General features: G+C 36.6%; 1 protein-coding gene across 1 annotated transcript; it reads right to left on the reverse strand.

Annotated features, from left to right (window-relative positions):
* Nucleotides 1–1923: 1923 nt before the first annotated feature.
* LOC139147285 (GMP reductase 1-like) lies at nt 1924–11619 on the reverse strand. Its single transcript, XM_070718313.1, has 8 exons — nt 11461–11619; nt 8436–8555; nt 7622–7705; nt 7178–7351; nt 6585–6773; nt 4568–4610; nt 3922–4081; nt 1924–3288 (listed from the first exon to the last, which is right to left on the reverse strand). Exons 1-8 carry the CDS (start codon nt 11545–11547, stop codon nt 3099–3101), a joined length of 1047 nt encoding a protein of 348 aa, XP_070574414.1. The 5' UTR covers nt 11548–11619; the 3' UTR covers nt 1924–3098.
* Between the last annotated feature and the right edge of the window lie 2911 nt (nt 11620–14530).

A 14530-nucleotide genomic window follows, 5' to 3' on the forward strand; every position in this document is an offset into this window, starting at 1 on the left:
CTTTTCAGTGATAGCATGGAGTCTCAGTAGCTGTTATGCTTGTCGATAAAAAGTTTTCGCATTGACCATAATGTTAAGCTATTATCTGGTTTCAATGATACTGCCAAATCGGTCGGAACATATTACAATAAGCTGTTAGCGTGACTTTGTTTAGCTGCAGTACAATTACTTTTTTTCACATTCAAGAATATAACAAAACGTTTAATAACACACATGTATATTTGAGAGATGTCAATAAAACAAGGGTTTCCACATTACCTGCTATCCACGATCTGTTGTAAAACTGTACAAAGGAGTCTCCCAATCCCATCGACTGGTAAACCACAAGATTTTGACGATTGCACCTAAAACATGGAGTGCCCTTGTCAAAACTAAGTGAAAAATATATTGTTGGGGCGATTTATTACCGACATATTGTAACAGTATGTTGAAACATTAAAATAGATGTTTTTGGTAATTAAGGGCTCGTGTGTTTCAATTTTGCTTCGTAGCAAATAAACATTTTCTCGTCTTGACAAGTCTAATCATTGTATCAAATCATAAATATACTGAAGTAATAAAATACTTATTATTTCCCCCTCTGATTAACACTGAAAGCCTACATTGACTGATCATTTAATTTCTAATCTTCACAATGCCTGCTGAAATTTGACAACTCAAGGAGTTGATCAAACACAAAAGCAGGCTATTATATCATATCCACTGATATCTGCTATATTTGCAAGAGACGAAATTCCATTATATTCTGTCAGGTGGAATTTGCAGTTTTAAATTTGTACCGTGCGCAAGGACTCAGTGAAGACTTTCCGTTTGCCTGAGCCGCCTAGTGTGTATCACGACCGACGTTGTTCAATCATGGCTAAATAGATCTGAGTATGTTTGTCCTTGGCAATTTCGCGGATTTTCAAGTTTTCCCGAAAGAGCTAGTAGACGGACGACTTCTGATAATTGTACAAGTGTTTTCAGTACGTCATAATTCAGCCTGCAAACTGACTGGTTTTGGGGAATTCTACCTTCTTGAGGCGTATACATGCAACACGATTGGAACTAATATGAGATAATTTGATAGTATAGTAATGATGTTTTGATCTGCAAATGTAAATTCATTTGCTTTTATTTTGCTTTGCAATAGACTTGTTTTTATGGGTATTTTGTAATATTGCGAATTTCAGCCATAGGGCACTTAACACCTTTGATAAATTTTAACAAATAAATGATCCAATCCTCATAAATTAGTTCCAAACGTGCCATGCATAAATTGTCCGGTTACGTCCAATGGATTACTTATCCTGTTGTGAGGAAAATCAACCGTTCTTTGTGCCGTTGTATCAGATATGCTACCGTTGTTAGCAGCATCATGTCCCATTATGACCTTTTCAACCACCTTAAAACCAAATTTTGTAAAGCTAATCTTATACTTTTAGCAAGAGATGTGTGCGGAATTTCCGTCCGTTAACCACGTAAAAGTTACAACCCTAAGACCGAACTGAACAGCAACTCCTCCCTTTCGGAACAACGAATACAGCGCCCTCAAACACTTCTGGTAATGTGACAAAAGTGAACTCTCATGGAAAAGATAACTCCAACTTGTGATAGCACTTTGGCAGATTCATCCCATTTTCCTACACACAGGTCTGACTTTACCAATGAATGGATGGAAAAATGGGAATCGCTAGATTCCTGCAGTTTAGCAAGCAACAATGCCCTGCCTGTCAATCAGTCATGGAGGATTTAGTCCTGTAGATACCTAATCCTACCACTTCCTGATCATATACACTTGTTGTTACCTACTTACGGCCAAGCATCAATGTAACAAGTACTCTCTACCAAAAGTACACATTTGGCATGTTACTTGATTTTGCAACTTTTCATGAAATGCCCATGCAAAAGACGTCTCACACTAATTGTCAGAGACACAGTTTTCATACTATACTGTAACATTTTGTAGTGGTAAACATAACAGGGTAAATTACAGATTGGAAACTTTTCACAACTGTCACTACTTGTGCTGAACAATATCAGTCAGTCAATGAGAATTCACCGAAAACATGAAATGAGTCCTGATGAAATGAATAACTTTTTGAAAGCCATGGTTTTCAAATCCCCTTGTGTAACTTCAAATTCTTGCTTGTAATTGTAGCAAAAAGGCATAGCACCCCCTTACATTAGCATCTTGGATAAAACACTGCGGGTTGTGTCATGCAATTTGTAAAACATATTGACAATATTCCCATGATACCCTGATTAGATTGAATGCCCGTATTTGACTAAGATGTAACTGTAGCAACCTTACATGATATTAAATATTAATATAAAAGACTTCACAGGGAGAAGGTTGAAACTTTCTAATACCAAATATAGCTCATTTGACCAAATCAGATTAATTCCTGAAATTATGGAATTTTACTAAATTTTTCATAATTTTATGCAAAATAATACAACATTTTATCAATATCATGCCTTGTTCTGTTAATCATAGGCGACTCTACCTTTCAGTGTCATCACTGTTCAAAATTGACAACAAACTACCCCTATTTTTATGGTGCATGCATCATATCACTAGATTATAAGTTCACCTCAATACACACTTGCTAATGCATGGCTCCTTGCTCACAGTGAAAAGCACGGCAACTCTTAAAGCAAAAGCTGAATGAAAGTGAAACTTCCAGCAAGTTTGTCAGGTTTTCAATGAAAAAAGTCATCGTTGACGAACCAAGCACACTCTCACCCTCATCGTGACTAGGATTTTAGAGACAGGATGTCAAACTAAACATGTACAGCAGCCAATGTATCATATACCTCACATTATAATCTAAAATAAAACATTAACAAAACAAAGCTATATGAAATCTTCAATCTGAGTCTTCCTTTTAGCAAATGATTAAATTTTCCTTGGCCGCAGGTTGAAGTTTGATTATGTTCATGTTGGATTATTTATGTTCTTGTGTCAATGAAAGGTAAGCACTAAAATACAAAAATACACACTATCACATCTTGGTATACGACCTATACTATTAGTTAAAGATATTCCAATATGGCAGCTAGAACACCTGAAGGAAAATGCCCTGTTATTTTGTTGAATAGTGTTGCAGCACTTCTCATGTTGAAGTACCAAAGATGTCATTGGTTTGGTTGGTAACTCGGATGAAAGTTGTTCTCCGGCTAAGTTCCTTAAGCTTCGCTGCCCCAACGTATGTACAGGTAGAGCGCACACCACCTAGGATATCCAGAACGGTAGCTTCTACATCGCCACGGTAAGGAACCTCAACAGTTTTGCCTTCTGAAGCCCTGTAAATAATGAGAAGAAAGAAGACAATCAAATGAATGAAACATCTGGTAATTTGGCAGAAAAGTTGTAAACCATCAAAAACCAACACTCCTAGAAGTAGTTTATAAAATTTAATATGTCAATGTAGGAATTTCTTAAAATTCCCTTGAGTTCCAACACGTTTCGATTTAACATGTTGAATTTTCTTAATGAAAGAGAACACCCTTGTGTCGGTTGCACATCATACTTCTGCATTTGATCAAGTCCAGTTTTTGAATCAAAGCAAAATGTATGATCGATTTATGCAGATGTAATAGTATGCAGATGGCACTTTAAGAATGTCATTAGCATCCATTTCACAGTACCAGAATGCCAAGCAATTAAAATTGTAAAAGACTACCTTACACACCCTGTAGTATGGAGATCAGATTGAAAATACCACCACTGGATGGAATATGAAAGCTCAGGATCCAAGACACTGATGTATATCAAACAAAATCACAAATATTTGAAGCAGTCACTGGAATTGCAGAAAGTTGAGAGTGGCTCTCGATAACAGCAATCCCATATCACTGCCATGTTTCTTAGCACAGTGAGTATGTGGTGTGCTCTGTAAAAAGATGCTGTTTGATACCAGTGATCAGTCCTCTCACCTATACTCAGCCACTTCACCAGCATGTTTCTTCATGGCAGTCGATGAACTCACCCCATAGAACAACTTCATCTTCTTGCCGTTCTTCTCAATTGTCTCACCTCCAGACTGGTCATGTCCAGCAAACATACCACCAAGCATGACAAAGTCAGCACCTGCACCTAGAATTCAAGAATGGAAAGGAAGCTGGGGAGATTTCACTTGAAAGAGTATGTTTTGCTTGGAATTACTGATTATTTACTGGCTAGTGTGGTAATATTGTTGAGTGAAAGTCATTGAGGCATGTTACTGCACAATGCAAATCGATATGTCAAATGCTACTTGTTCTCTTATTGCTTAACCCTTTAAAAACAAAATATTTTAACTAGTGATACTTCTTTCAACAAACAAATCGTATGGAATGACCTGGTGAAGTGTTAAGGTTGGTTTTTATCAGTGTGATAACTTTATCAAAGCTGAACTACCTTGGTGGAAACCGGAAGAGCACATGTGAAATCAGTACACATGCATCTCTTGTTCAAGGAATCATGAGAGTACCATACAATTAGTTCATTGCTAATTGACTTGTGATGTAGCAGGAATATTTAAGGGGCTGGATGGTAGTGTTAGCAGGAAGTGTATGGCAGAATATTGTGAGAACATCTTACCGAAAGCTTTCAAAACATCACCAGGACAAGTGCAGCCACCATCCTATATAAAATACACACAAACGTACAATGTGACAGTGAAAAGATATAATAATGGAATCAAAAAGAGTCTTAAGGTTGATTTTTAAGAAAGGGCGACGAATTCGGACGCGCACACGCTTTAGAACGTTTCTGCGCAGATTTAACTCCAGCCTGCCGCAAATGGGTTATTTTGTAGAGCATGTATTTAACATCCCCTGTCATTGTTGAAATTGCGCTTTTACCTAATTTTTTGACCCAGTCTCTTGGAAATACATGTCACCAACAACATTGTCATATTTTGACCCCTAGGAAGCTGGTTTTTATTCAATATGAGCGAAAAATTAACATTTCTCTCCCATTTACATGGCGCACATTACCCATTCACCTGGAGATATTGTAAAAAGTAGCGTGGTGACACCCTTTTATTAAAAGTGTAAACTAAATGGTATTATGTCAGAATTTTGTTCGCCAAGTTTGGTCAAAATGACACCATTCAAAGCGACAGGAAGAAAGTTCGAAAATTATGTAGTGATATAATTTCGATATCGTCATTTTGTAATCGATACTTATGTTAAAATTTCTTTACAAACATCATGAAAGCTATACATTCGATAGATATGAATCTTAAGTCTTGGTATTTATTAAAATTAACTCATTTGCTAAGCGTTTTATAATTGCTTTCTTTAGTTAAAGTGAATTATATCATTTTTATCATTTTTATCATTTTTAACGACGCCATTTTAACGTCCGTTTCCATGGAAACGAGCGTGGTGACCCCCATTTTTTATTTCATTTTTGCACTTACACAAATTCCAAGAATATTTGTGCAAAGTTTCAAGAAAATGACACCACAACCTAATTTTGACGTTATTCGTAGTACTTCACCTTAAGAAAGGGCTAATGAACCATTTCACTTTTTTCAATTCCATCCCAGGGTTGAAATGTGTTTCATACCACTACACAGTGACAGATAGTCTCTCTGTTATGATTAAACACTTTTATTCTTCGCTTGATTGTCTTCGGCTTGAAACTGAAGTAGTTTGCAAAAAAGGGTACTAGGGTACTTTGCCATTCAGTCATTGAAATGGTTGTGATTACAACTATCCAATTTTAGTTGTCAGCTCTAAAAGACAAACTTGACCTACAAATAAATCATACTTATTGGGTGGCTGCTTTCAAAATCTCTTACTGGACATTCAGAATGATCTTTGGAGTTTTTTTCAACAATTCATCAACGAGAGTTTGAATTAATGGTAAAATGTGCCTCAGGGACAGAAATACGGATGCTCAAATTTTTACAACACTTTTGTTGTCTACTTCTTGTGGGGGTTCATTATTATAAAGCTCTTAGAGGGAGAAACATTATCAATGTCTTATTTTTTCGAAAATCAAAAAATTCTATTTGTCCCAATAGAGTGAACACATGGTTGGCGGCCATGTTGAATTTCAAATATCGGTATATGTTAGATAATTTGTTTCTGTAATGAAAACAATTTGCACTATAACCCCTGATTTTTATCATGAGTCGGTAAGAGAATAGTTGAAAATTTCATTGAGCAAAGTTTGAGCAAAAGTTTATAAGTCTTTTGCTTTCAAGGTGTGTACTTCCATAAATGTAAACCTTTTCAAAGGTTTCTGTACGATCACGGAAGGTTCTAAATGTCATACAATAACAGTATTTTATGATTGTTCTAACAATTTTGACAAATCACTGATGAAAAAAATAATTTTCTCAGTGAACTAAATATTACTGTGCAACCACCACAAATGTGTACACTATGTAATGTTACTTCTGACAAATAAGTTATAGTCTGAGCAAGAATTCAATTGTCAATAATAAGAGATCGGAAATTATACTGCTACTTATAGAAGGTGTGTTGAACAAGGCATTTCACACTATAAGGCAAGTCCAAAAAACCGCATTTTTCAAACAAAACAAATACAACGGGAAAAACTGGTACATGGAAAGTTACATGCTATGGAGCTTAAAGCTTACAGAGATAATGTGACCACCAAGTCCATGGGCAGCATCAGCACACTCAATGACAGCACTGAGCTGTGGATAGCCAACACCAGTCTTTTTCCGTGTTGTACACACTGAACCTGGGCCAATGCCAACCTTGATGATGTCAGCACCAGACAAGATTAACTCTTCAACCATTTCTCCCGTCGCAACATTGCCAGCCTGAAACAGGGCATTTTTTGCTTTCATTGTGTCTGGTACATTGTAAAAAATATTGATTATGAAAAACCGTCGGGTAAATCGATGGTAACAAAAACTGAGCAGTAATACTTGAGAAAAAAAGACTTTCTTTCTCAAGGAAAATGTCCACCTCAATACTACTTTCTAGAAATCTGAATAATCTTATCCTGAACAGTAGAGGAAGCTCTCAATTCTTTTATTTGAGGATGGAGAAGCTTTAGCTGGAAAAATGTTTCACTGAGAATGAAGCCCAGAGTACATGAAACATATCAGTCACATGAGCAAAATCGGTGTGCACTTTTCATATACTGAATCATTTCGCTACACTTTATTCACAGCATCCTGTCTCTCTGAGTCTGTTAGGGATAAAGGGTAAACTAACTTACCATGATTGTGTGCTTGGGGAACCTTTTCCTTACATCTTTGACAAACTGAACAAAATGTTCAGAATACCCATTGGCCACATCCAGACAAATATACTCTATTTGTGGAACAGCTTCCAAGATGGCAGTCAGTTTCTCCACGTCTGCCTGACCAGACCCAGAATTGCAAGCAATGTACTGAAAGAAAAATAAAAACAAGTTGTATTACCTGTATTTTCTAACTTTTAAGAAAAAGTAAACAAAGTACGGTGAAGTCTGACCCTACATGTGTATTTTCTCGAGGTTTAAAGACCCTCAAACAAAACAAGATGTGCAGACACACATTTCATCAGTCTGCATGGTGGCGTGCTCAGAACAGTTAAATTCTGAGTTGTTATGAAAACAGTGAAGAAAAATTGATGATAAGATAATGTAATTAGAACGGATGAATACGACAAAAATACTTACTTTCAGAATGTCTGGGTTATTTTCAGCAAATTCCTTCCAGGCTTGAACTGAGTAGTATTTGTGGATTGTAGTAAACATAGAATGCTGTAAAAACAGGAGAAATTTCACAATGCGACAATGATACTGAACGCTATAATACAGCTTGTCATTTTCATCATTTTCATGGGAAACAGTTGAACTTGTAGTGTTAGTAGCAGTGAGGATGGGATGATTATGCAAAAACTATTATTGCTCTGTCAAATGACCTACAATTGACAGAAAGAACTTTCACTTTCTTTTGTAATTGCGTTCGTGTTATTGTAATTGTACAACTGGCTACTGTTAGTTTTTTACAATATGCATGCAAATAAAAGTACTGAATCCCACACACCTGTCAATTCAGCCGAAGTTTGACATGTACTTTCCTGATGAAAACAATCATTTTTCACTGCACCTTACAGAAGCTTTAAGAACTTTTACGAAAAGTTAAACAATGATCAATGCTTATTTGAGCCACAGTTGGAATTCCTTATAGTATAAAACATCAAATGTAAATCATAATTCTTGTCATCATTTCAAACTGATGTTGACTGAAGATTGGCCAATCTGCAACGGTTGGAATCTATAGTTGGTTGAAACTCATTGTTTCTTATTTCTGAACAACAGCGTATCAGATAGAGAATAGCCCTTGTATCAGACTCTTTAAGTTGTTATAAATAATGACAATCTACAAATCAGATGTAACTTTGTGAGCTGCTGCACACTGCAAGCAGAGATTTACCAAGAGTGTGATTTTCTCTGTATGACCGAGTGATACTACAAAGAATGTCATTACCTTTGCCAAAGCTTTTGCCATTTCAAATGTTCCAATGGTGTCCATATTTGCAGCAATGATTGGGATTCCATTATACTCTTTACCTGAGTTCCTGAATGTAAATGTCCGATGCAAATCAACCTGGTGAGAACAACAAGGTACAAACAAAAATCATCAGTCACAAACGTGTCATTTGAAATTATTATCGAAACTACAATGTTCTGACCAAATGTTATTCAGTCAAATTACTATGAAACTCAACATTACAATTTCAACAAGTCTGACAAGAAAAGGTCCAGTTGGTAGTAATGCTTCCGTAGACACAGATATATCTTAATCAAATCTTAAATTTAGGTCAACTGAATCTTTACTGATTTTTCATTCTATCCAAACGAGCTAGCTACATAAGCTTATCTAGAATTCCAGACTTCATTTATGAAGGTTAATTGGCAGCCTTTGCTGAAAAGATATTTCAACGCCAACATTGTTTGTACCTACAATCAATTTTACATGTTGAAGTTCTATATTGTTGATATACTTAAAATACACCCCATCAGTAATAACTTTTTCATTCACTGCCATTATCTGTAGCAGCGGTGCTTGTGGCGTGTATCGAACGCGCTCGGGTCATTGGGGTCATCGCCACAGTCCCGCTGCGAGCCAACGCATTGGCTTTTTTGGCAGTTTACTAAAACACCGACCGGTGTTGTAGATTTAGCTCGCAAAATAATAAAATAGATAAAGCTTGGAATAAATCAAATTATACCTACTATATCACTGACTATCTACAACTCATCTTCTGCTCCTGCTAACGAACCCGACAGTGACAACATGTATTTTTGACCGTTTTTCGATGAGTCGTATATGCGTCGATGGTTCCGGCTCGAATTTAAACTTTTGACCTCAAACGTATTCAGTGCGTTGTACGCGCGATCTGGCAAACATCGCAGAAATCGTCGACGGCTCACGGGAAAATGGTCGAAAATACGTGTTCTTATCGTCAAGGAAGTTAGCAGGCGTACAGAATGATTCTTTGATAGTCAATGATAAAGATGATATAAGTTTATTTATTCAAAGGCAAAGATAGTTCATTATTTTGCGAGTTAAATCTACGAAACCGGTTGGTTTCGTAGTAAACTGCCAACGAAGCCCGTAGTTTGGCTCGCAGCGGGACTGTGGCGATGACCCCAATGACCCGAGCGCGTTCGATACACGCCACAAGTACCGCTGCGATATCACAGCTATCGATTTCGTATGATATAGTAAGTGCTGTATCAAATAGTGAAGTACGATACGTTTGCCAGACTATTTGTCAACGCCGCATTACCAGGACGGGCAAGAAAAACAACATTCAAATTCGACGCCTTGCTATGATGCGTATTAACCTTGTTTTCATTTCAAGATGGACGATGGTAATGTTGCCGAAACCACTTTTGAGAAAGACTCTCAGACAAGGGCGAGTCAAAATAACGTTAGAATTATAATGTATGATACAATATTGAACTTTATAATCAAGCAAAAGGTCATTTTTTTCTCAAAAAGCGAAATCGCCACGCTTTTCAGCTTAGTTTCCGCATTTCTTGGTCGTTTCTTTTTTCTTATCCCTCAACGTGTAATTCGGACATCCCTCTTTCCACCATGGTATACGACCAGCGCCGACGAAACATATATCATCAGACCAGTCAGACCAGTGTGCAGTGTAAAAGTTACGATCACGATACGAGTAGCACAGCATGAACTCTCAGCTGTGGTTAAAAAATTGTCTGTTTCTGCAACGACGTAATACGCAAAAACGCCCGAAGACCAAGGAATGAAGGTGACCTGACATAATTATAAAAGTACACTCTGGACAAGTATGTATATAACCTTCGGAAACAACCTTCACGCGACGTAGGCCTACACATCAGAAACAAATATCTGAAGGTTCTAATCAACAATTCAGCCCTTGACAATAATATCTTAAATGATATAATCTGATATGGACTGTAAGATTTGAACTTTCAACAAAAAACCTTTACAAACAGTCACTTTTATGCAAGGTTTCCCGGTCGAAGCATTATTTAACCTTGTGAAGGTAAACTTTGTCCAATCTTTCAGAAAAATACGGTTCATTTGAAACAAAGGTTAAACAAAAGAAAGAAATTGTGCTATTCCGATAACATGTTTTTTTAAAAATAGGGTAGGTAGGTCGGCAGGGATTTTTTTCCAAAATATTGTTATTTTTAAGTATGCATTTTCAGGGGTTCAAGGCCATCAAACACTGGTCACAACATTTCCAGAAATTAAAAACGTATCATATATATAAAGTGCAAAAACATCAAATGCCAGGTAACGAACACGTGATTTTACGGTTTTCTTCTTTCTTTTTTGCTTCTGTGTTTACGTAGCAGGTAAAAAATATGGTAGGTCGGGTTGTTACGGAGATATTTTATCTCACACAAAGGTTACTGAACCTAGCGGTCATTGATACCAGTAAAATAATTCATTAAAACAACAAGATCTCAATTATAAGTCGATATACATACAAACCATATATGTCAACATATAACTTACCATGAAAGAACGAATAGTAAAAGGGTGAACGGAACGTTACAATGAATAAAGTAAACACACGATTAGTAACAGGGTTATCGGAACAGCACAATTTTTTTCTCTCGGCCTTATAAGGCTGAAGCTGTATTTAACCTTCGAAAAGAACCCCATTCAAACTTTGGGCATTAACCTTTGTACAAGATTGCAATGCAACCTTTGACTTGGATTGTTTTAAATTGAAGCTTTTTCTAAGCTTCAGCATGAACGTCAGCACAACCTTGGAGGGAATCGACCTTCAACAAAGGTGGTGCACAATCGCGTTTGTAGACGTTCATAGCTATTTACGAATAATAGAAAAATGGACAAAACACTTTTTACGAAATGCAATTCGCCCTAACCAGGAATGTTCTCTTTCTTGTCACCGGGGGCCGGCTTCACCAAAATTCGACAACTTGAGATCCCGTAACTACCCGCGGGTAAATATTATATGATATTGAGCCTAATCTGTACCTACCTCTGATCTGCTCTTCAGTGTGCTTCTTTTCGGACGGAAAAGAACATCTTTGAAGTCCAACTTCAAGTCGTTGTCGATTCGTGGCATTTTGAAGGACTTGGAAGTTCTGTACTCTCTGTCACATACAAATCAACTAAACACAATGCACATGTAGGGGAAGTTAAGTTTTAACTGAGTCTAAAGCAGAGACAGCAAAGCCGCCTGGGTAATCCCCTATGCAACGTTTTTCCGTCATGGTTAATATCTAACCATAGACCCTCGAGAAAAACGTTTCTGTCTAAAGTCTTTGGTGCATGGTGAGACTGTCCTTGATCGCTGAGTATCTCTGCCAAATCGTTCAGGAAAGCATTGTTATTCATGCCCGCGACGCCATTGTTGGGAAGTCCGTGTGAACGCCGACATATTGGACAGGTTATGGCTCCACTTTTCTCAGCCATCTTACCTAGACACAGCTCACAGAAGCTGTGTATAGACACGGTAGAATTTTAGTTTTTCCGCTCTGTATACAGATCCGACAGACGAAGAGATCGTCCTCAAGCTCTATGTTCACCTCTGCTGCAGAAGTCGCCATACTACAGCCATATTATAAATGTAATTAGGTCTTTGTACTCAATTTCGTAGAATTTACCACGTGCCTCCTCTATTTACTGTCCATTTGCAGTGTGTCGAAATCTGTGTACATTGTAAAATAATTTCAACTTAACAGTGAGTTTACACAATAACAGAAGACTTCTAGAAGTATGTGCGATAAGCCATGGCGATGAGCCTGCGCTCAAAGACATTATTTCCCCTAATGAGTAACTGTAAATCATATCTTTGAATAAACCTGTCTCAAGAGAAGTCTCAAGTGAATCAAAGTAAACCTTAAGTTGCCCACATGCGGCAACAATTGAAAAATGCAAAATGAATAGAATAACAGAATTTGTCACCATAAAACTTTTGGAAAAGAATAGGATTTTCGTACCTATGATGATATAAAAAATAAGCATGGGATCTCTGAAATTACACGGGCTTATATAAAAATAATGGAAGACAAAAATATTTCTATTGAAAATGATTACACGACACATGAGTATTAATCACTCTTTTATAAGAGTGAACGAAGCAAAACAATTACTTTTTAAATGAACAAACAGTATTGATTTTTCAAGTTACACTATACAATGACATAGACAGAACAAACTCAGGAATTTACACAACTACAATAAAGTTACAGAAATTTAATTTCGGGAAGTGCAACTTTGGAATTAATTGTGTTGTGACATGAATGATTCTAGATGGATTGTTTTGTTGGACTGTTATGCATCGCAAATTGTGCAGGAGCAATGACATTATCGGGTCAAAAAGGTGACTTTGGTATGATTGACAGTTTTTCTTTCTGACAAAGCATCTTTCACTGTCGTTTCTATGCACCATGGAGGTGAACGTCACTACCTATAACTGATTTTTCATTATAGTCAGCCCTTCAGAAATCTGTGAAGAGAAAATGTATATGAATGTGCAAATGAAGTATTATGATATGGGGAAACTCATAAAACCTCCAAAAATGTATTCAAAAATATTACAAAATGTAAGTATGATGTAAATATAGCATGCTCATTAAGCAAAAAATACTGTATGTTTAACACAACTCGGATCAAATCCACTCCATTCGGTTTTCTTCATGGCCTAATTACTAAAAGGCATCAAATGTGTAAATGAGCTAATTATAAATGAGATATTCATAAACTTCAAACATCACTCAACGTAAGTATAGCTGCTGAAGCTTAGAAGTCATATCAAATTAAGTTACAAATATCACATTCACTTCACAGCCCAAGTACTGAATTTACTCCAAGAAGTCCAATCAAATGCATTTTGATACACTGCCTTATTTAAGTTTTATTCAATATGCAAATGATCTATTGATTCAAAAGCGTAAATGATGTAAAAAGACGCAGATTACGTATTACAAGGATGTTTACGAAGTTTTGAAGAAAACAAGAATATATTTGAATTATATTAAGAATGATGTAGTCAACACTTAATGAAGGAACCTAAGAATTTCACGTAATGGGTTCAATTTTGCGATGTGTCTCAGTACATTTGTATATTAATTGTGACATGTAAATTTAAGATCGAGACCTGTATTGATGTTTACGATTGGACGTATAATTTTATCTTTAATTCATAACTATCATATGATCAAAATCAAGCCTTAAAGATAACGTTTAAAATCCCATTCTAAAATATTACGGGAAAGGGAATACAAAGGACAAGAGAGAAAAATACAACAGACAGGGCAGGAGGACAGAAAGACCAAAGAGTAGTCCATGGCATTTAGACAATTGGAGAAGCGTATCTTGGGCGACGGCACCTGTCAAGCTTGTCTACCGAGAAATAAAGTCTATGTAGTACCAACGAACTCTGAGTATCTCGTGGAGTCAATTGAAGATTACCAGTACCAAGCTAAGACAAGCCCATGAGTAAAAGTAGGCCAAGGTGAGGTAATGAGATAATACGAGAAAAAACGAATAGTAATAGTTGTTTTGACAACTGTACACTATGAATTTAAAAAATGTTGGGGTAAGCTTAGAACAAAAAGGTGCACTTCCAAAACCTAAAAATTCCAAATATTAAACTGCAAAAGTTACTGCGTATAACAAAGTATGTAGTTTTCACTCAGAAAACAAAGGCTAAACATCTAGGTAAAAGGTGAAACTACCGTCTTTTTCATACAATTACAATTTTTGCAGTAAGAAGATTGGGTAGCTGAACAAAATACAGCCTTGGGTGCAAATAATACAAATCCTGATCACTGTTTCTGTTGAATTAAATGTTCCATTAGCTGAAGCTTTAAAGGCCATTTATTCTGAGTTCTGTGTATCCTATACTATTTTAGCCGACTTCCAATAGCGCTGATCTCGATGTCAGGTTTGTTACTAAATATAGCTGCACGCCCGACATCGGATACCGCTGCCTGAAATTCGGACAAATTTTGTTGTTGCATGCGCGGTCGTTGTTGCAGCTTGTAGTCTGAGCCATAAATTCATAAGAATTAGTGTGACTTTTTGTATGCATTATAACACTA

This window comes from Ptychodera flava, chromosome 13, assembly GCF_041260155.1.
Source record: "Ptychodera flava strain L36383 chromosome 13, AS_Pfla_20210202, whole genome shotgun sequence".
NCBI classification, from domain to species: Eukaryota; Metazoa; Hemichordata; class Enteropneusta; family Ptychoderidae; genus Ptychodera; species Ptychodera flava.

Excerpts from the sequence above, each read along its gene's own strand:
- LOC139147285 (XM_070718313.1), bottom strand. The coding sequence starts at position 11,547 with ATGCCACGAATCGACAACGACTTGAAGTTGGACTTCAAAGATGTTCTT. Across the intron at positions 8,556-11,460 it reads CACTGAAGAGCAGATCAGAG|GTTGATTTGCATCGGACATT; the intron begins GTAGGTACAGAT and ends TGTTCTCACCAG. Across the intron at positions 4,611-6,584 it reads TTGGTGGTCACATTATCTCT|GATGGTGGCTGCACTTGTCC; the intron begins GTAAGCTTTAAG and ends TATTTTATATAG.